The sequence below is a fragment of the Xyrauchen texanus genome, chromosome 7 (assembly GCF_025860055.1).
Source record: "Xyrauchen texanus isolate HMW12.3.18 chromosome 7, RBS_HiC_50CHRs, whole genome shotgun sequence".
Lineage (NCBI taxonomy): Eukaryota > Metazoa > Chordata > Actinopteri > Cypriniformes > Catostomidae > Xyrauchen > Xyrauchen texanus.
The window spans coordinates 6211723-6235449 of record NC_068282.1 but is presented as its reverse complement, the minus strand read 5'-3'; the positions used below and the strand labels follow the sequence as shown (position 1 = coordinate 6235449).

The following is a 23727-nucleotide window of genomic DNA, read 5'->3' as shown; positions in this document are numbered from 1 at the left end:
CTCTGTGAAAATTCACATGCAGGGTCATGATTAAATCATAATCCTCATGTTTTGCCCAAATTTTTCACTCAAACTGTTATGCTGATAATATAATTTTTTATGAAAAATAAACAATAAAATCAGAAAACGGCAAAACAGGAAAAAAAAGTCGGCACAGCCATTGACCAGGAAAATTACAATGGCAGGTTGCCGTCCCCTGGTATATAAAAAGGTTTTCTACTTCAGGATTGATGCATGATTGCGCATTTTAAAATAACAAACAATCTTGAATAATATTTATTTATAAGCTAGACCATTCTTTTTTTACGTTTTAATATAGTACAAATGTAGAGTTTACTTAATATTTTCAAGTTTGCACTTTATTTAATGTAGAATGTACTAAATCTTTTCTGCTATATTTACTTTTTCAGTGACAACCGGAGTTATTTGATTTAGGCTATTTTAAACTGAACATTATTTTATTTTTTTTCCCCAACAGGTAAACATCTCATGCTCTCTTCATCATTAAGTCAACAGGTGTTTGCAGACTCCACGGCATTCCTAGAGCAGAAACCCTCCATCATGTTTTTTAAAATGTACTCAGAGTGAGACTAAACAAATCAAGGCTGAAATTAGCTCAAACTCTTCTCTCACTTCATAATATAGGACAGTTTGTGACCTCAGGAGAAGAGTCTGGTCAGATACGCAGCTGTTGCATTTTACAACTTTGTTTCAACATTAAGCTTATGAGACAGTTCTGCTATTTTATAGGCCATCTGATGTGGCTGCTGAATTATTTCCATTACGCATAGATGAGAAAAGAACATTTCTGGTTTCAAAACATTTCAACAGAATTTATGTAGAAGTTCATGAATGTAGCTATTTATGTTGTTTATAGATATTATTTCAGTGCCATTTAATAGTAATGAAAGATGCAGAGTTTGGGGATTGTATTGTATATATCATCTTTTCGAAGTGGTGCTCAGGTCCAGAATACATCATGACAATTTAGGTGGTGCCAATGCAATGTACTTATCCAATCACTATTCCTCATCTGACAAGTTTGGAATCAGAATCAAGTTCATTTGCCGGTCAAGTAAAACACTTACCTTTGACTCAGTAATTTGCCAACAAGGTAATTCCAAACACACAGTAGTATGCAATGAACATTCAGATACATGCATTAGTGACAAGGTTTGTTAGATAAAACCCTGATGAACATTGTATGATTTGCTTTACTTTAAGCCTTGTTACTATTAATAATGAATTATAACCAGTGATAACCACTGTTTCTTTCTAACCACCGTTAGAGTAACATATTTTGTTTCTACAAAAATTGTGATGGTTTGGTTGAATAAAGTGGACTGGAGACTAGAGCTAGGCTACTCTCTCTTCAAGTTGTGACATGTAAAAGTGATTTCCAGTTAAAAGTCATGCTAGAATAGAAGTGTTAAAGATAACAGTGTTATTCATACATTTTCCTGTTATTATGATTGGTTAAGCAGCACAGTGACGCCTCATTTTGTGGAAATGCAAACCGTTTAATCCATGATGCAATACAAGCAAAACCTGAATGAACTTGACATAAGAGATCATGAGTTTCGAAATAACAAAGACATGAAATGCGGAACGTTAACTGGTTTACGTTTTCCAGCTCTTGAGGGGAAAGGGGAAGTAGCCTACTTTCAGAAAAATCCCGGAAGTTTTGGTCATTGAAACATTCCCTGAACGCATGTTTTCGTTTTCCAACCTATTAAATCAACCGTTCATGCTTAATGTATTGATCTATTGTATAATCCATCTATTGATAATTATAATTGATGGATACAAAGTAAGGACACGAACCATGTGAACTTTTCAAAGTACTTTTGTTTTTTTTTAAATACTTAGGATTAAGTATACATAGTTGCTTAAACCGCCTAAAATTCGTATTAACGAATCTTAATCAAAACATAATTTGATGGCCTTCGTGTTTGTTTTGATCACATTCGATTTCTATAGACTCGAAATTATATTTGAAAGCCTGTTGTGCTCTCGGAGTTTCCGCAACTACGTCATTAGAATTCATGATTGGTCATGTGCCGCAGTAAAGGCTGGTGGAATAGCCTATATAAACCCTGTGATCACACGTTACACATGAAAGAGAGGACGTCGTTAGAGAGGACTAACAAAACAAGGACCAACAATTTTGCTTTGAGTAATTCACTTTGGAATCTATCAACAACGTTAGTCAGTGTGGGGTTTAGTTGATGAAAAAGATGATGAAAGTTTACCTCATGTTGGTTTTGTCCGCGGTGGCTGTCTTCGCAGAATCGGTAAGTGACGAGCAAAGTTTTATTACATTCAAGGGAAATTAAGATATAAAGGGTTGAAATGTGTGCTACTTGTTTTTATAAACCCAGTTAAAGAAAAAATTGGGTTATGTCTTAATGGGTAAACTGCAGTCAAGTAAAGCTGATGAGGTGTTATCGAATGCGTTAGCCCTCTGACAACAGACTTGATAAAACAACAATTTCAACAAAACGAGCACGTTAAATGATGTTCTTTAACTTTACCAAGTATTCTTAGGATCAGTTGTCATTAAGGGAAAAGTATCTTTAAAACGCTGTTAAGATTAGACAATCATATGGATACACAACTCTGGCTTTCAATGTAAGTTATTTATATATTTTAAAACGTGAGTTTCGCGGCTTTTGGCACCCAGCTTGTCTTGCTCATTCCTATGTGTTGAGTAATCGAATGATTGGCTTTTATGTGACACTCTTTGCTCTGCAGTGATAACTAGCTATATTTGAATTAGACTGGATCCATTCCACTTATGTTTCAGTCTATGAAGTTTACTTTTCCACCGATGCACTATATGCAATCACCCAGTGAAACACCTGTGATTTAAGATGCCACAGCTGTGTGCTGGGCAGATCTTTCATAATTCAAAAGAATAGCTGGGTGCAGATGTCTTGCAGCCGGCAAGTGGGGAGCAGGGCTGCATTAGAAGGCAAATGCCACCCAGTGTGCATGACCAGTCAGTCATGCAAATGCTCTGAGCCAAAACAGTCGTTTCTCACACAGATCTTTGGAAAGGTATTGTCAGATACCTCAATATCTATTCACATCTCAATACAAACAGATGTAGAATTTGAGAAATGTCTCTTGACCTTGTCTGTTGAGGGTTTGAATGTGTAATATTCTCCTATGCAGTGCTACAACATGAGTTCAGCAATGCATCTGAGAAATAGCTGGCCTCTTAGTACACCAGACTGTTTGATTTGATCAAATTCATCTCAGGAGGCAATTTGGGAACAAGCTCGCACACACCAAACCCCTGGTCCTTCGAGGCAGAGAAGGCCGCAACATTCCTTGGAATCACGCAGAAGTGTCTGTGTTGCTTTCATCCCCCTCAATCTCCATTCTTTTGCTTTTCCTGAGGAATGTGACCCCTCCTGACCTTGACCAGCCTTCTTTTGGGGTTTCACACACTTCGGTGGGTTTAAAAGGTCTGTCTCTTTCATCCAAGTCTCTTCACTTCAACCACTGGACAAGAGTGTTGCTTAAATTCAACATGACACACAGTCACTTAAAGGAACATTCTGGGTTCAATACAAGTTAAGCTCAATCAACGGCATTTGTGGAACAATATTGATTGCCCCAAAAATTAATTTCAACTTGTCACTCCTTTTCTTTAAAGCAAACATGTAGGTTCTAGTGAGAGACTTCTAGTGGAAGTGAATAGTGCCAATCTGTAAATGTTAAAATACTGACCGTTTCAAAAGTATAGCCACAAAAAGTAAACCATATGTATGTAAACGCAATGTTCCATGAGAGTTAAGGTTTTATTATGGTAATCCTACATTAGGGCGGTGTCGATACAATAAAATATTGAAATTTCTTTTTCTCATGATCTTGTATCAATATTTATATTCAACTGTTTGTGTATTCATATTATTTGAACACACCCAACAAAGTTTGAACACCGTTACTTCAAATTAATTGAATGAGCTCAAAGAGACACACATGTGATATTTCGAGCTGCATGTTCTTCGTCAGACATCAGTATATCATTTAAATGTACCCAAATGCATTGGAATTGAAATTGAAATTGGAATTGATTCGCCATCTAATCATGCTATCGTGATGTTTCTCAGTATATCGAATCGTGATATGTGGATTGCAGTACGTATCATGAGGTTCCAGGTAATACCCAGCCCTGAACTACTACGTAGCCTAATATTTCTGAAATGTATTGCTATTTTATAATAATAATAATAATCAATATAATATTACAATGATATAATATTCAAGTTGACTGGGTTCCAAAAATAATGATTAGTGGCAAGCTGTGACCCTATCACAAATTGGACAAAATCAGGTACAATATGAGTGCAAAGACAGTTTTTGTTTTTCTTGTTGTTTCACTGTTTTATTTATTTGGATGTGGCTGAAGTGAAAAGGTCCAAGTTTAGTTATTTTTAAGAGGACTCAAGTGTGAACTCAAAGAGTAGCCTTTTTATTGGCAGTAGACATTACATGGTCAAAACATTACCAAATTTTGATAAAGTATTCACTTACTATGTTTATTTATTTATTTTTTTATCTCAGTTGAAATCACGATATTTTTCAATATAATCACAATATGACTTGTCCGAATCGTGCAGCCCTATAGTCAACATTATGCCCAAAAAAAAAAAATGCTGTAGATTGAGCTCAACTTGTTATGAACCTGAAATATTAATTTAAATCCTCAAGTTGTTCACTTTTCTCTCTATTTGGCCTTGGTTTCTGTTATATTAGAATTGTACTTTTAACATTGTATCACTACTCCATTTTTGTTTGTTTTGAGAACATGTCACACTATTTAGCCTATACTTATGTAATGATACACAGTCATTGTAGTAGTAGTAGTAACTCAAGACCATTTTAAAGCAAAATATATTCTGTCTAGTTGTAGATAAGATTGAACTCTAATTCCATCTGTCTTTCCAACACACTTTCTCCAAATGGGATCCCTCCTCTCCATATGTTCTTGGAAGTATTGTACATGTATTGGCCATCTAATGACTATGTAAGATGTCCAGCTAATGTTAGAGTTATGAATTAGATATTGGGTGATTTGCATACAAAAAGGCTTTCTGTTATTTATTCAATTATTTTTGGGGTGTAGGGCTGATCTGAATGGCAGCTTAAAGACTGATTGTGATGAATACTTATACCAGGATGTAATAATGATTTCTGCATTGCTGTCCACTGGCCAAGTAAATTGCTTTTGAGGATGGAGTGTTGGCACAGAGTTAAAAAGGTTTTATTTGCTGCTTTGGTGAAAACTGTTAAGAATGCATTTATTCCTACTTAAAAATTCTTAGTGACAGCAACTTGTGTTATGTCTCTCAATGAGTTTATTTGAAGAATGGAATGGCCTTTGCAAGAAAGCTGATGTTTGCAAGTGCAAAGGAATATCTTGAGGCCATATAAAGGGAACCCTATGTGTTTTAGAGTAATTTAACAGACCACATCCGTCGCAGTTCCTCTTCTTTTGCTTGTGGTGCCATTAACCACATGCTATCCAGGCTTTACTTGGAATTGTTGATTGCCAGCCACCAGCTGTCCTTCATAATGACATCCACTTGCTTGAGTTTTAGTTTTCTTCTACTTAAGGTGGAGTGGGTGCAACAACTTTAGTAGTGCTGTACTAATAGAGGTGTAATGTAATTGAGTAATTGATTGATTTGTTGACTTGTGATAACAGCCTTTGTATTTTGGGTTTGTCTATCTAAATTGCCTTTTTATATACTCCTAGCAAGTTTTCAGTGTTTACTAAAGCCTCCCCCTAAGCAATGACATTTCCATCATACCTTTTGTCTTTTCCTGGTGTGCCAATGTGTGTACTCCTGAAAATACCCATTCTTCAAATAAACACCCGTCTGGGTGTTTTCTTCAGGTCTCCAGACCAAAGTCAGTCTAAACACACCATTGATGTCCAGTGCATTTTTTCACATCTAATAATTGACCACTAACTTGCAGTATCCCAGGTTATGTTCTATATTATTGTCATCGGTCTTGCTCTTTTTCTGCACAATAGTGGTCTAGTTTTGGAGGTGAAGGCTTGAATTCTCTTTCCCTTCATGCCACCAAAACGGCACCAACCCGCATCTCAGAATGGCATTCTGAGATTTATATTCTTCTCACCACAATTGTAAGGAGCGGTTATCCGAGTTGCCGTAGTAAAAAAATACAGATCTGAAAGTTCTATTGACTTGGAACTTATAAATAATGTAACCGATTGCCTAAAATTCTTGAGTTCTGCTAAATTAATAGGGTTTAAAGTGCACTGAAGCACAACATGTATATTTTGTGTTATATATATATCTCTTTTGTACCTTTTTTAGATTCTGGTATAAAATAGGACGCAGTCATTTTCTTGAAAGGTTTTAAAATTCAGTACAAAACATATCATGAAGTTTAATGTATTTTTCATTTTAATCATTGTGTCCAGACAGAATTATTTTCATTATTAGGCTACAGTAATACAAAAAAGGATTTTACATTACAGTAATTGGGAAATGTGCTTTATTTCATGAAGTTAATGTCACAATGGAGTAAATCGTGGCGGTGTGTTTTGTTTTTTTTTTTTGTTTGTTTTTTTTAGATTCCCCATTATAGATGGTGTCAGTTTTTGAAATCCATTGTACTTTATGATACTAACTCCAGCCTAATATAGGCTTATTAATGGCAGTTTTATGACCCTTGTACTTTCAACAATCCTAGTCAATTAAACATGGCTTAATTCAATCTCTTTAAATATTAAGTTCAGGTTTTAACCTGTCAGGAAAGCTCTGAAAAGATTGTATAACTGCTATAACACAACTGATTGTTTGGCACATTCAGAATGGCTCATTGTGTATTAAAAAGGTGTAATTGTGAGAAGCTTCATTAATAAGCTACTGACAAATAGCAGGAAAGGACGATCATACTTCCTGTGGGAGAGAAAGAGGCTAAATGGTCCTTTTTGTTTGGTTTGGTTGATTTGAAGGTCTTTAAGGAAGAGATCCATCTTGTTTCCTCACACGCACTAATGCTTCAGGGCAGTGAACAGGTGTTCGAGTGAGAAATTGGAGTGTGATTGAACAATGACGTCTCCCTTACCAGGAAGGTGAGTCTTTCAGTGAGATAGAACTGGGTGTGTGGGGAAAACTGCTATAAATAGTTCCAATGAAGGTGGAAGGAATCTGGAATTCTGCTGTCCTGTGAGTGTTTGTGATTGTGAAGCAGAATGTTCCTCCTGTGCTGGGTGAGAAATGTACTGTATATCTCCCGAGGAGATCAGATGACACAATGCACGAGTAAATCAGATTGCTGGGACTGATAGATGGCTTTGTGTTGAGGACTAAGTCTGCAATTTGTTTTGACCTGAAAGGACAGCAAGGAGATGATCACAAGCGTCACTCATGTAAACGTCAGGGTCACCGACGTCGTTATCACAAAACTGAGATTTGAAACGGTCAAAGTTATTTAAATATTGTCCGTTAAACTCCAAACATTCATTAATCCGCTGATCACCAAAGACAAGCTATGTGTGGTTCACCACAGTAATGAATCAGTCACTGATTGCGATTGGTTCTCTTTCCCTCTCCCATTGTGACTCACTTGAACAGATGTCTGCCCATTTGTCAGCAGATGGTCTGATTTACTCCCAGCTTTGCTAGTCTTGACTGAAACCTAGTTTAGTAAGCTGGAAAATTTGCACAGGCTTTGCTTCAGTCACTCCTTGGCTATACAGTTAACTTTGAGATGGGCCTGGAGATTTCAGTGAGCACTAGCGCATATTCATACCTGTAGACATGTACATGCATGTGCAATCTTTTCATTTGAAAGAGCTACTATGCCTTATGGGGATTTTCCACAGCATGATACAATTCGAATCGACTCTGCTTGCTTTTTGGGGGTTTTCCACTGTGCATAGTACCTGGTACTTTTTAAAAAAAAATTTTTTTAGTACCACCTCAGACGAGGTTGCGAGCCAAGCCGATACAAAATGTGACATGAAAACCCTGCAGATCACTGATTGGTCCGAGGATCACTTCAGGAAGTGTCTCAGCTGTTGGCCACACACTGCTACCACAGGACCTACCAACAGTGTAGGAGTAAAGTAAAATGTAAAAGTGACTACAGAACCATCAAGGAAAAGTGGAAGTAGTTTGACCAAACGGACTCCTATCTAGACTGGCGAGCAATGGGAAGTAGCTAACAGCTAGTGGTTGAGTTAATGTTTATTGTTTTGTCACGTTTAAGATGTCACTGCAGTAGAGGCAGCGCAACTATGACGATCTGCCTATAATCCCACCCACGTTGAGGCGGCACTAAACCGCAGTGCAAAAGCAAGCTCAGAAAAGTAATGCGAGCCGAGTCGAACTGTAACGTGCAGTGGAAAAGTGCCATTAGTAAACCTATTATATGGGATCCTTAAAGTACGGTACCCCATAGAGGACAGGGCAGGACATTTTTTTTTTTCTGAAATAGTTTTGTGTGCCCTCACAATATATTTACAATGGTTTTACTAATAAAATAAAAGTATTGTAACCTTGATATTCGTAATAAAATCATCATAATATAGGAAAGCAAAAACTATGGATACAACAGTCTACTATATTGATAGCTCTTTATTGTAAGGTTACATTTGTTAACAGTTGTAAATGCATTAGGTATCATTAACTAACAATGAACAGAATTTTTTCACAGTATTTATTGATCTTTTGTTAATGTTAGTTTATCAAAAAACTAATGTTAAAATCTACAACTCTTATTTTTAAAAATGTGCTAGTAGCCTATATGTTGAAATTAACAATAACCAAGATTAGTAAATGCTGTAAAAGTTTTATTCATTGTTAGTTCATGTTAATGAATAAAACCATAGATAACTGAATAAATGGTAAAAAATTATGGTCTTTATTACAATGGTTTTCATTTTCCCATATTATCACTACAAATATCATGTTTTTTGATAGTTCACGCAAAACTATTTCAGAAAATAAATTTATCTAAAGTTGTCGCGGTTTACTCACCCTCACTGTTGTTCCAAACATGTTTGATTCTCTGACTTCTGTAAAAAAAAAAGATCTAATAATAGGGCTACTCTTTTCTGTACAATATAAATGGGTTATATAGTAACTATAGAGGCTGTCAAGCTTTTAAAAAGCACCAGGGAAGTACCATACAATTTGTGTGCTAGATTTAAAATACAAATATTGTATTTTCAAATACATCTAATCCAAATAGGTCTTCCTGAAGCAATATGATGGCTTCCACCTTGTCTACAACTGATGCAACACACCGCAACTGATTGAGACTGTCTGCACTGGATTCGTCAGGGGGAAAAAAACGTCCTAATTGATGTGTAGGGCAAACGGACCATCAGACTTGAGCTATATTTCAGAAAAACTTGTATCCTACTTTATTTTCAAGTGAAGTTATTGCAAAAAACTGTAGATATGGTTCGAAACAAAATGATTAGATCAGAGACCAAAAAATATCATGAGCTGGCTTTGATGCACACATGATATTAGGTAGGTAAAATAATTTTTTAAGATGAATGTGTTAATGTAACGAGGCATCGGTCTACTTTCGGCATGACTTGACTGACACATTCAGTGTAGACCTCATCATTAATTATAATGTGAGCGTCTCGTCTTTTGTAAGTCGCTTTGGATAAAAGCGCCTGCCAAAATAATAAATGTAAATGTAGAACGGCATTTTGAAAACGCTCCCCGTTATTGCATATTTTGGAAAACAAGGATGTTAGGAAACTGAAAAATGTTTTTAATCAAATACTGATGTGGAACCTTGTGCGATGTGTTCTGTCAATGCTAGTTTGAATATTTGCATGTGCAAAAGAGATTTGAGAGCTAAAAATTGTGTATAACTGCTTGCATTTCTAAAGAGCTACTGCCACTTATTAAACAAATGTTATAAGTGTTCCTTATGAAATATCGTTTTTGACACATTGAGCTTTTTACATCCACATTCATGTCCTGCTTAAGTCAACAACGTGTAAAGTTATAAAAATGCTTTAATTGGCTTTCCTTTATCGATTTTTGCGCTGCATGTGAAAAACCTTTTACCAGCATTTTTACGACTTATCCAATATGAGCAGGAGTTGCGCGCATACCGGTTTACGTTTTGACGTCAAAAGCAGAGTAGAACAGTAGATTTCAAATCTAAGGTAAACCCTTTTCTTGTGTTGTCGAATTTGTTAGATATTGGCACTTTGGTCACAATACACTTGATCATGTTTCTTTTAAATGTTGATGGGGGTTTTTCTGGTTTTGCAGTGTTGTTGATGGGGAAATTAACATTTATTTCATGCGCTTTGAGAATTGTGGGGGACTTACTTTAATAGTCCAGTTCAGTCTATAGTGTTTGGTTTGTGGGATTCCTTTTAAATCTTTTCAAGTGGGTAATACCTTTGCTAAGAAGGGGTTGCTTATGAGAATTTAACCATTAGTTTAAAAGAACCACGGTTTTCAGTCACATCACTGTCAGTGGGCATCCGCTATACTTTTTTCATACGCTTTTATTTCCTCGGAGCTGAGCGATTCTTAATGTAGGGGGATTTTGGAGTGGGGTTTTATGGCATTTTAAGGCCGAAAACCATAAGCTATGTCGGTCTCTCGACCCACACCCTCTTGTGGTTTCTGTCTTTCTCTCCCTTTTTCTCACTCTCCCTTTTTCTTATCTTTGAAAACCAGCAAGCTAGAGATGACTTGCAGTTTCATGTGGAGTTTGCATAATCCTAGTTTTCCTGGAAAATGAGTTGGACCCCCTGGTCTTTATTCTGGTCTCATTTAACAAAAATAATAATAAAAAAAACTCCCTTGAGCGACTAAAGCATCAAGTTTGTCGCTGTGCTAACCATATTGTGTTCGCCTGTGGGCTGACAGATCATTGTGTGTAATGTTTGACATTTGTCAAGGGTGGTTACTTAATGTTAGTTGGCAAGAGTACGCACCTGTGCAGTAAGAATGTTTGTGATTTTCCCGGTTTGTGCAACTTTGAGTCCTGTTTGATAAATCTGTTTTTGACAGCGAGCAGGAGAGCGAGACAAAGACCCTCAGCTCCTGTCTGATGAATTCTTTCATTGGTTTACACAATACACGCAAACCTGCGGTAACTTGCTAAATCTGACTCGCTGCTATAACATAGCGGTACAAAATATAATGTACAAAAGTGTGTTAATCAGGGTTTGCACTATTCAGAACTGAATTGAGTATCTTTTTCAATTTTAATTCCTGAATTTGCATTGCACAATTGTGGTCCGAATTAAAATTTTGGATATTAAAATAGAATGAAATTAATAGGCCTTTGCCTATAACTTTGGGTAATTCTCACAAAACCTTTCAAGGAAATGTCTTGGCTATATTAAACCTCAAATCAATACAAAAAAATATTAAATTTATATTTTGTATAAATAAAATTTAAGCCTACATTTTATAACCATTAAGATTTTGTGTTTAAGCACATTTACTGTTTTTAGTAAAATCAGCAAAAAGGAAATTCCGAAGTGTGTGTGTGTGTGTGTGTGTGTGTGTGTGTGTGTGTGTGTGTGTGTGTGTGTGTGTGTGTGTGTGTGTGTGTGTGTGTGTGTGTGTGTGTGTGTGTGTGTGTGTGTGTGTGCAATCAGCAAAAAGGAAATTCCGAACCAAGGGAGTACTATAAGGTGTGTGTGTACATTTACTGTTTTTAGTCAAATCAGCAAAAAGGAAATTCCGAAGTGTGTGTAACATGTAGCAGCAGCCTTACAAGATGGGAACTTCATTTGTTGGCTCTTTAAATAGCAATTTATTCAATTCATCAGTTGAAAGGGAGCCAACTCCTACATTCCGAATTTTGCCGAACCCTGGTGTGAATTAAGTCACCAGGTTCAAACATGTAAGCGGATAGGTGAGTCATGTTAGTGTGTGAAAATTGATGTTTTTCCCTTAGAACATGGTGCCAAATGCTGCGTGGTTGCGTCATGTTGTTCTTGAATATTTTTATTTGTTTTTAATGTTTGGACCTCTTGCAAAAATATAAATGGCCACCTGTCCGAGACTTGATTACTGGCTCGAACCCTCCCTGGATTGCTCTTGAGAGAGATGCAAACTATGAGAATTGGATAAATAAGCCTTTAAATATTCATTGCCGTTTAAGCATATGTTCACAGGGTGTAACCTAATTGTTTTCCATGTGTTTGCAGGTACGAGAAACGGAAACATGGGTACCTCTAAAAAACAAGCCCCATGAGGATCTCGAGGCGTCCGGTGACACTCTGAACGGAGATTTTCAGTTCACTGGCATAAACCCCACAACTGATGATGAGGATGGCTTTGATGAAGATGAGGATGATGATGATGACATGTCAGGCTCTGGAGACACCGAGTTAATCCCAGAAATCAAGGTAATTAACTCTAATAATAATAATAATAATAATAATGAAGAAAAACACATTTTTACTGGCAACAAGACAAAAATATGAATTAAGAATAGTGTTTTTGTAGTGGATCTACAGAATGCAATTTAATGACAATTTTCATGACAGTTTTGCACATTTGAGCTCCCAATTTGCAATGCAAAAATTATTATTTACATTTTTTGAAGTATTTATACATCATAGTAGTATTCCATTGGAATTGTCTTTACCATTACTATAATCTTTGAAAATAATCAAACTGCATAATCTTTAGACATAATAGTCAAATTTGACCATTACAGTAATGAGAATCATCAAGGAAAATAACTGGAAAAGTAAAGGTAAAAACGTCCGGTCACGTCCACGTTACGGAAATGAGAATTGGGGAGAAATGTATGCTTAAGTGCCCTAAAAATATGGGGTTAAATATGATTTTCTTGATTAGTTTCTTGAGAATCACCTATTGGCTGTTTTTAAAGGCATTGCCAAAATATCAGTACCAAGCAGTCTGTACACAGTTTAAAAGTTAGACCGTAACCTGTGCATCAAGCTTTGTCGTGAACATATCCTCCTCTTGTCAGATTGTGGACCTCGATAACTGGATCCCTAATCTGGAGCTTCCAGTTCCCCCAAAGCCCACCATTGATGATGAGGTTCTGATCCAGGACAATGAGGTTGTCTTGCGTAAAGTACCAAACCAAGACGAGTCTCAAACCAGTAATGTGCTCATGTCTCATGCTGGAGAGGAGAGCTTCTTCAACAACACAGAAGTGCTTGCAGGTAAGGACACAGTTTAAAGTTTTCATACAGCTAACAATTTACAAACAAATGATCAGTATTACAGTGGCCTCAAGAGTATTTGGACACTGTATAAAGGCCTTTTCTCAGAACTAACTTACATTTTCTGAGCCATTTTTGTACTTTCTTGGAAAAATAACTTAACCAACTGGTCCCAAGTCAGTTCCCCTCAAGTTCACACAGATGACCTAGCAGAGTAACCACAGGTGTAGTTCATCACAATAACAATGGACAACCACAATGTGTCCAAATACTTGGTGTTCATTTTGAACCATATATCAGTTGTTTTTCTCATTTAAAACCAAACAAACTTTGGTTTGTAAAATGTTTTGCTTAAATCCTGATCCCAGAGCGTGACTGCTGTGTACATTTTCCATTTGCTACTAGTAGCACCTAATAAACATGCAAAAATAAATTCTAGAGCCAATAGTTTTCCTAAAAAAAATGTCCACATATGTGGACAGCGGGACTAAGTGGTACAATTTTAAATAATACTAAGGAGTGTTGGTATTCATGTTTTTGAGACATTACATTTGAAATTATCATAATTCGTAATTAATTACCATTGTCCCATTTCTGCCAAACATGTTGAGTGGTCCAAACATCATCTGCAGCCTGAAACTAAACTTTTGATCAGATTTTAGGAGTGAATGCACTTAGCTGCTTAGAAGGCTATAGGATGCTCCCTTCCAATATAGTGAATGACTTAACCTCCAGTGTGCTATCTGTCTGCCCTGGTCTCAGAACAGAACTTTTTCATCTTTTGGATGAACCCATTGATTCTCAATGTGAAAATGCACCGTAAATATAGAAATGCATTTACTTGTGGTTGCAGGCTCACACGATGTTAAAGTGTTCTCGTGTGTTCTTGTGTTTTCTTTCTATAAAATGAATTACTTAGTTTTTAATTTTCATTATCTAATGCAGTGACATTCATATGTGGTGTAAATGTCCAAACACTTTTTGGGGCCCACTGTATATTAACAAAATCAAAGCATGAAGCAGATTGTAGTTTGGTTACGCCTCCCTCACATTTCTGTTTCTGTTTTGTAGCGGTTATTGCTGGAGCAGCAGTTGGTCTCGTCTTCGCCATACTCCTCATCGTCCTCCTCGTCCACTTCGTTCTCCGCATTAAGAAAAATGATGAAGGAAGTTTCGACCTCGTTAAGACACCCATCTACAAGAAAGCTCCCACCACAGAAATCTATGCATGAGCATACATGCAAACACACTCGCTCCGTCTCTCTCTCTCTTTTGAACTATAAGCTCACACATTGCCTCAGCCCGACGGGTCGCCACCAACCTCTCACATACCACGACAACACAGAAGGACCTCACAGGAATAATTACTGACTGGACATTTGCATTGAAATCTCATAAGTCATGAAAAGTGACTTGGAGAGGACTGTGGCTGTTTGCAAACTGCTCAATTCAGAAGATGACTGTCTTTTTGTTTTCACTTCCTCAATTTATTGCCTTTTATCATGTGGCCAATTGCATCCATTTTTTTTTTTTTTTTTTTTACACTACAAGGTGCAATGGCGCTTTCAGAGGTTATAGGCTTCTGATCATCAATGGACAATTTTAACCACCTAGAGAGGCGGTTACTGTAGCCTTTTTACATTTAAAATGTCTTTGTTTTTAAATATGTGTGCTGTAAATCTTAAACATCAGAGATGGAACCAAATTGTGGGCATGCAGTCTATCTTTAAAACGAAATTCTTTGTTTTGCTACGGAGTGCAACATTTGAAATCGATGTGCTATCCTAATGTATATCTTTTTCGAACATGGCGTTGGAGGATAATGTTCATTCCACATATCCGTATGTAATGGCTGTGGTGTTTTTATAAAAGTTCCTTCAGAGACTAGATCCACTACAGTGCTGCTTGACTGTCAGCTAAGCTACTTTATCTGGTACAGATTTTGCCGTTGATTGAAAATCAATGTACCGCAAACTGGCGTTGAACATCCAGGGATCTGTGTGTATATAAAATGTTAAATGTTGGTACTTGGCCATAAGCCATTTCTTGACAGCCTTTTTATTTACCAAATATTTAAATGCCAAAATCAATGTTTAATTTTCGTATAATTCATCCCGGTATTTGCTTTTTTTTGACAAACATGTGAAACACAGTTGTGTCTGTATCTGTTCAAAAACAATGACCAATGCTAGTACTAACATTTTTGTTTCTTTTCAGTGTTCTATTTGTTTTATTTTTTTTAGATGTTGTGTGTTTGTTTTTTTTTGTTTTTTTCTTGTCATTGTATTGCCTGCCTTCAGGTTGGGGCTTTTTCCCCCTTTCAGCTGTTGTATATGTGATCACTTTTTTTTTTTTTTTTAAATATACATTGTAGTGCAAAAGTTCAAAGGCTGTTAGTCTTTCAAAACAGATTTTTTTTTAAAGAGTTTCTATTTCCTTTTAGACCTTTCTTTTTTTAAGCTGAATCTATTTATGTTTTTTAGAAGGATATTCTGGAGTAGTTAAGTGGGATGTGAATAAGCCATGTGTTGCATGCATGGTGAAAAATAATACAAATCTGCTGCTTTGGTCACATCCAGATAAAAATCACTGATGTAATGGAGAAGTCAATGAATCATTGATTTCTACATGCAGGCTCTGATCTGTTGAAAATAAAGCTATTTTATGCACATAACCATCTGAAGAGTTCTTGTGTGCTTTTCCGTTAAAATCTTCAGATATGTTGACATTAATGATGTTCCTAAGTTTTCTTCCTTATTAAAAAGTCAGATGAAACATTATTGAAATTTTCTGAAATTCTGAACAAAATTCATGTTTCAAACCCGTATTACTTTCCTTCTGCAGAACCCAAAATGAGAGGCAGAATAAGTCACAATCACATTAACACTTTTTGTATTGAAAAAAAGATGCTATGACAATGAAAGTTAATGGCGACTGAAGCTAACATTGTGCCCAACATCCCTTTTTGTGTTCCATCAAAGAAATGAAGCGATACGGGTTTGGAACAACATGAGGGTGAGTAAATTATGCTAGAAGTTTAATTTTGGGTGAACTTGACCAAAAGTACACCTGAATGGTAGAAATTATCTGAAACTGGAAATATAGGGTTGCAAAGGAGGATGTTTGAATTGGGAAGCATACTGATTTACTGATGGGCTTGAATTTGAATTTAAGGATGAGATCAGATGTTTCAGATCACAAACTGCCAGGGGTGTAAAGTTCTCCAAAATTATACTTGAGTGAAAGTATGGATAATGAGTGAAATTTTTACTCCATTAAAAGTCCAAGTATCTAGCCAAAAGCATACTTGAGTGAAAGTAAACAAGTATTCACATTAGATTGTACTTAATTGTACTAATTAAAAAGTCCTAGCTAGAATGAAATCAATAGAGGAGATTATGTGAGGGAGGATTTTGTTAAATTCGACTGGTTTGAAAGTTGCCTTTATTTCTCCCCCAGTGGCATTTGCAACTTGGTCAAAGAATCATGTTACAATAACTACATTTTGCAAAATTATTTTTGTGACCTGCTGTACATAACACCGCAATGTCCTTGTCAGTTAAACACTAGAGGCACTTAAACAACAATGACTCTCAAACAAATCACCAGTAAAATGGCCGATTATCAGTTCATAAACACTTTTCGCTCTGTTCCTCTCACAATAATATCTTATGACATAGAAACACTTTACCATAGTGTGTGAGTCATGTTAACATTTGCGTTACATAACGAACTACATTTACAAGCTTGTTTAAGTGTGATCAAACTGCACAGTAGTTCAACTGATAGAGGGTTGCACATGCGATTCGAAATGTGAGCCCCAATGTGTCATAGAAGCACCACAAAATGACATTGTTCCATCCCACATAAGACATTTTTGCTTCACCTTTTCAGTGCTACTTCTAGCATGTTGCACAAGTTACTTGCGAAATTTGGGTTCTAGTATCTAGAAGGTAAAATTATGAGAGAATTGGAATTTTTGGGTAAACTATCCCTTTAACGTACATTTTTACTCTACTGACAGATAGGTTTAGTGTTGGTTCTTGGGAAAGGGGGTAGAATTAATGAAAATATGCATTCCTATTTACTGTTTTACATCACTTACAACTAGAAATAGAAATTCAACTGGCTTTGGCACCACTTTGTGGACACAAGAAGCTGGAGCTCACATGTGCCCATACGTTCAACAGCATTTCCAACTTTAGCCACTGGGGGGCAGTGATTTGAATATCGGTCAGAACAAACAAATTTAAGTAGCAGAACTTTTGAACTACGGTCACCGCATTCTGAAAAATGTATAATGTAACATCAAGAATTCTTAATTTCCGAAGAAGAACCTTATGTAGTTAAAATGGCTCTTGATAATAGGCAGGATGCTTGAGCCTAAAGTGCTGCAAAGAACCTTTGATAGGGTATTATTTCTCGTAACCAACACACCAAGTTTAAATATGCACAAGCTCAAATAAGATTTTTTGGGCCACTGCCAGGGCCAGAGGAGAGTCCCCATGGGTCACCGAGAACGCAGAGGGGTGTTCTGTCCGCTGGGGGTCAGTCTTACTCTGGTCTGCCCTGGAAGGAGCGGCTACCGTCTGCCTGAGATGGTGAAGGAGTGATCAGGGACCACGTGACGGCTCATCAGAGAATCGGTGAATTAAGATTGGACAGGTTCCCTTGACCTCGTGCTCTCATTTCTGTGTTTTGAGGGCACTTGGCAACATTGTGGCACGAGCAATCCACTGGCATTTCCTTTTAACCAGCCATGAAAATCTGTGCTCTGCCCCCGCTGACACCCGGCAGCCTTTGATAAATACAGCAACAGGAATGTTAGCCGGTTATATGGCTTGACAGTTTTCGGCAAAATGGATATCGTCTCAGTCTTCAATATTGTGACCCATGCTCTTAAGAGTAATGAACCTGATAAACCATCAGAGGAGGACAGTCATAGAAAAGACAAAGAGACCAGAATTTTGGCCAAAAAACGAAGCATCGGTAGGCAAAGTAGCCAGGAGTCAGTTCACTCCTCTTCCCCATCTTCTATATCTTCCTATGGAACAAGATCAAAAAGGCCGGAGAGGGTATTAGGCCAACAAAAAGGAAATGGAAGGATATGAAGTCTGAAAATGAGAAAACAGTGGAAACTCCTGCCCAAAAACACCAGTCAAACTCTTCTTCCTCCTCCTCCTCTTATTCAGACTCTTGTTGCAAAAATAGATGTATAACAAGATCAGCCCAAAGGAAACTGGCAAAAGATGGCAAAATTACTAAAAATGATGAGACTAGCAAGAGGCAAAAGGGGAGGTCCAACAAGAAGGGTCAAACCACCTCTACAACAGATGTGGACTCAAGTGGTGAAACCTGTTCAAGAGTTACCCGGAAATCCAAAGGCCCACCGTCTGTCTCAACATTTCAGCCTCCCCTGAACCTGAGGTATTGCGCAAACGTTGTTCAGCCCTTAATGCTGCAGCCAAGCTTTAGGCAATGAGGGTAAGAGGACCAGATACACCCAGCCCCAGCCCCAAAGTTAAGCTGGACAGAAAAACAGTGCCTTGCTCCCAGTCTGCCGGCGGGTCATCCCCGCCTTGCTCGACCTGGGAGGAGACATGATGGCAAAAACAACAACAAAACAAGCGAGGGAAAAGCCAACACAGAGCGACAGAGAGAGAGGAGAGAGAGAAAAAACTCACTCACCGGTTCTCTGATGCACCGTCACGTGGTCCCCAATCACTCCTCCACCATCTCAGGCAGACGGCAGCTGCTCCTCCCCGGGCAGACCGGAGTCAGACCGACCCCCATGGGGACTCTCCTCAGCCCCTTGCAGCGGCTCCAGGCGGTCACCTCACGGACGGCGGTCCTCTCGACCCCTCTGCGTTTCTGGGGGACAGCAGGGCACTCCTCCGCCCCTGGCAGCGGCTCCTTCACTCCAGGTGGTCGGGGAGTCCAGTCCTCACTTGCCTCGTGGACGGCGGCCTTTCTCCGCGTACGGGCGATCGGGCTACTCAGTCCCCAGGCGGATGGCAGCGGCATTCCCCTGGGTGGACGGCAGTGTCGAAGACTCCTCAACGGGCATCCCTCCTCCTTCACGGGTTTCGGCACCAGTGTAAAGCAGGTTAAGGGAAAGGAGGAGGCGAGAACCGGCTTGACAATATAAATAATATTTTTAATAATAAACCGAACCAAAAAACACACAAACATAAACACACATAGTAATTGTAATACTCCTGTAATTCTCTCTCGAACTGGCGTCACTGGCCGCCTTTATCCCTCGTGCGCCCCCATCAGGCTGATGCTCTACAGTGTTCCATGCAACAAAATAAATACATAAATAATCATTTGGGTGTATACATAGAGTATTTATTGGCCTTGAATACTGTGTAGGGCTTTCAAAAATCAGTTTGGACAACAATGGAAGCACAGCTTATTACAACAAAGTTTGAATGCTAACTTTATTAGTTATTCAGCTGGAGTTAGTGTTTGGTGTGCTTGTTGTTCACACAGTTCTTGCTAAAATAGTTCCGCATTTTCACTTATGATTGATTAACTCTAAATAACGAGGACATCTTTAATATGTAATCCAATTAGCTTTGTTATAGGGGAATTCCAGCCCCAGAGAAATAACTTTCAGCCAGCTGTGTGCATTATCTAGCATGCTGTCGCCTGCCTGTTCTGCTAGCAAAACAAACGGGCATGCCAGAAGAACGGAGATGCTGTTTTCTTTTAGGACTGAAGGTTAAAAATAGAAAATGTTTTGATAGATGAAATCTTAGTTGCATTTAGTACATAGCTTTGTTAATTTACAGTATATGCTAATATACTTCTAAACATTGTCAAAATTTGTTCATACTTTTAAAATCAGCAATACAATCTGACAACAATACTATCATAAAGTGTGCTTCTTTACCTCAGATCACACACAAAAAAAAGAAGCTATTTCTCAGGCTGGGTCAGCTAATGCGCATGCACAATCTCGAGTTGATTTGAAGGTGATTGGCTCTTTTACTTGGGACTTTTACTCTTTAAGGCGGGACTTCCTTTGCTACATCCGTTGGCCGTTCCAATTTGTCCCATTAGTTTTAATACCAGTGGTCCATCTCTTCTGATCTGTCTTTGGTAGACATGAAAAAGATGAACAGCCCTGATAAATGAGGGAAATTCGTTTACGTAAAAGACTTCCCTAATATAAGACATTTGGGAAAACAAATTTAAAAGGTCATCTCTACATTTATTACTAAGTTTATACATAGGCCTAGATATGATTAAATGCAGGGACGTAGATTTCATTATCAATGGAAACATGTAAATGCTTCACATTGCAACCCCCTCAAAGTTCCAGCCGAATCTACGCCCTTGATTAAATATCTCCTGCATGTGGAAATTGCTAAATGATTGCAAAAGTCCAGTGACATAGTAGTGAAAGCATATCAATACAGTGCAAATTTTCCATGAATCTTTTATCTGTTGGGAAAAAGGTATGCCTCAGGCTTAGTGTCATGGTTAAGTTTGAATGGAATATTTAAGTGCACTGTGTATGAGCTTTTCTCATAATGTGTTTATTATTAACACACGCATTTCCTGGTACACATTTGCATGCCAGAAAAACAAGTCAATGGATCAAACTGATGACTTATTGGCATATGAATGGTGCCTTTTCACTTTCAAGTATAGCCCAGGTTTTTTACACAATGACAACATTTGTAAAACGTATTTAAATTGGCTCTCAGGAAATAAATTGCCATATGTATTTACAGTTTCTCATTTCCTGTAGTGCAACTGGTGGCACATTTTGCTTGCAACACAAAGCTCATGGGTTCAATGGTTAAATTCCCAAGGAACAAATAAACTGATACAGTATATACCCTTTTAGTAGCTTTGGATAAAAGCATCTGCCAAATGCATAAATGTAAAATATTTCTTCACAGTAAACTCTATAGGCCGCAAAGAGAAACATCTGAGAAGATGGTATGCCATTGCTTTGAATTAGTGCTTTGACCTGATAAAACCAAGGCCTATTAATATATAAACACTTGAAATGTTCTTTTACTTCTTGACACAAAGCAGTTTTTGCAAACCTTTCTTTAATCTACATTTATACTTGAGAGACATGTATTTTAATAGAGCAACATTTGCTTAAAATGTATCACCAAGTGAACATTTTAAATATTGGAAACCTGTATTTAGCAGGGAGAGACGTGAATCTTATTTCTGTTTATGATCTCTATACAAGGAACTGAGTCAGGCAGGCAAGGCAGACATGCAAGGCAAATAAAGATAAGATTGCAGAGTTTAATCATACAAGCATGGCTTTATGCACCTTAAAGGGACAGATAACCTGAAATCATTTCTGACATAATTTACCTTCTTTTATGTTGTTCCACACCTGTAGCACTTTTTTCATTCCATGGAACACAAAAAGGAATGTTAGGCACAATGTTAGTCCCAGACACCATTCACTTCCATGGCATAGTTTGTCACGGCATCTTTGGGGTGAACTGCCCCTTTAAGTACTGCAGGTGAAATATCATAAGGTAAAATGTATTTGTTATGAATGATGTATTGGTCTTACATTTCCACACACTAAAACATAAGGTCCCTGACAAGAAACAAAATGTTATAGTGAATCATTTCCGTTCTGTTCTAGTTTAATCAGCAATCGTTCTGTTATTTCAGAATCACTTCATCGGGTGAAGTCACTGATTACCAGTATTGTGCAAGACATATTGGCCAAAAAAACCTTGAACAATGAAATACATTCAAGAGCTACAACGAGCTGTTCAGATACAGCACTGTGATGATTTTGTGATAAGACAGTACATAAGTAGGCTCAAATCCTAAAAATTACAATTCTGTCATCATTTACTCACACTTTTACTGTGTTCCTCAAACAAAGCTATTGGAATATAGCGCTTTAGTCATATGGATCACTTTTATGATACTTTTGTTTAGCTCTATAGCCCTTTTCCATCCCTGCACATTCACCAAAATATCTTCTTTTTGTGTTAAAGTGAAGAATATAAAATGGGTTTGGAACAATATGAAGGTGAATAAATGTCTTTTGTGCATACTATTCCTTTAAGTGTGCATTAATTAACTCTTTTCTGTGGGTGTAGAGAGCACTTGAAAATTATATTAATTAAATATCATATAAATATATGCAAATTTACCAATCAGAAGCCTCTTTTGTCTGTTGTGCTTAAGGAAATGGAGCATTGCATAGATTCCATAATACATATGCGATTTTTGTGTAATATGGCTGTGGGTTTTTTGATGTTTTTGTTGCTTGTGCTATTTTTGCTGTACCCCTGGCTATGTTAAATTGTAATGTTTCTGAGCGTAATAATAATAATAATAATAATTAAAAAGAGCACTTGAAAATGGGGTGGATATAAGCTAACAGCTACTCCATGCTGCCACCTGCTGCCTTTTGAAGGCAATTAGAAAAATAAACAGGTCATCTCGGTAAATATTTTTGTAAAGTGGCATGATTAAAAAAAAAAAAAGCTAATCTAGATGGTTTAATGTTATTTATCTTGGTGCGTGGTAATAGAACCAGAGATATTTAGCTGAGATGGCCCACTTCTAATCAAATTAATGGGAGAAATTGGAACGCTCAACCAAAGTCTCTCTAGCAAGTCAGTCCACTGTCGGTCATTTTTGGAACGCTCTCGGGGGATTATTTCCAGTCATGACAGAGCAGCTTGAAGACCAACATCTTTAAAAACGATTGGTCAGGAAGACGATCTAATAAAAATGTTCAACGAAACGTGACAATTCAGGTATCATTAATTGCGATTGTTTACCTCATATTATGCTAAAAAAAAAAAAAAAAAATGTCACAAAAAATTGTACAGTTAATGCCTTTGCAGGCTGTAGAGTTGATTGACAGATGATGTCTGTATAAAAGGTGATTGGCTCTTTTAACTTAATTTCTACATCCGTTGACCGTTGGGCACTCAGATCTCTATGGTTGGGCGTTCAAATTTCTCCTATTAATTTTAACAGAAGTGGCCCATCTATGATCTCTGGCTCAATCAAGGAGCTCTGAGCACCCAGCTGTCAACGGATGTAGAAAGGAAGTCCTGCCTTACAGTCCCGCCTTGAGCTTATGAAATCTACAGTAAAAAGAGCCAATCACCTTTCAGATAAAGACATTGCCTGTCAATCAACTCATAAACGCGCATGCGCATTAGTTAAACAAGCTGCGTTCCCCCCCCCCTTTTAACGTGAGGTAAAGAATCACAATTTATGATTCCAGTATTGTCAGATTTTATTGCTGATTTGAAATGTATTCTTTGATCGTAATCCTGACCAACCGTTTTGTAGATTTTGGTTTTTCCCCATTCAAGTAGATAGGAGCTGCACTGGCATGACTGGAATAGTCTCCCGAGGGCGTTCCAAACATAACCGACAGTGGACTGACTTGCTAGATAGACTTATTTAGAAGAACACATTATTTATAACACTTTACTTTGCAAATATTTACCATGGTAAACATGCTTTACGCTAAAATGACATAGCTGCATATTTTCATAAAATCT

General features: G+C 37.5%; 1 protein-coding gene across 1 annotated transcript; it reads left to right on the top strand.

Annotated features, from left to right (window-relative positions):
* The first annotated feature begins 2099 nt into the window (after positions 1-2099).
* Positions 2100-14736, top strand: LOC127647067 (syndecan-4-like). Its single transcript, XM_052131142.1, has 4 exons — positions 2100-2294; positions 12203-12403; positions 12997-13195; positions 14267-14736. The coding sequence occupies exons 1-4, from the start codon at positions 2229-2231 to the stop codon at positions 14425-14427; spliced, it is 627 nt and encodes a 208-aa protein (XP_051987102.1). The 5' UTR covers positions 2100-2228; the 3' UTR covers positions 14428-14736.
* Positions 14737-23727: the final 8991 nt, after the last annotated feature.

What these genes read in the sequence shown, in the direction of transcription:
- LOC127647067 (XM_052131142.1), top strand. Translation starts at nt 2,229, where the DNA reads ATGAAAAAGATGATGAAAGTTTACCTCATGTTGGTTTTGTCCGCGGTG. An exon ending in TGGCTGTCTTCGCAGAATCG is followed by an intron (nt 2,295 to 12,202) that starts GTAAGTGACGAG and finishes ATGTGTTTGCAG; the next exon opens with GTACGAGAAACGGAAACATG. An exon ending in AGTTAATCCCAGAAATCAAG is followed by an intron (nt 12,404 to 12,996) that starts GTAATTAACTCT and finishes TCCTCTTGTCAG; the next exon opens with ATTGTGGACCTCGATAACTG.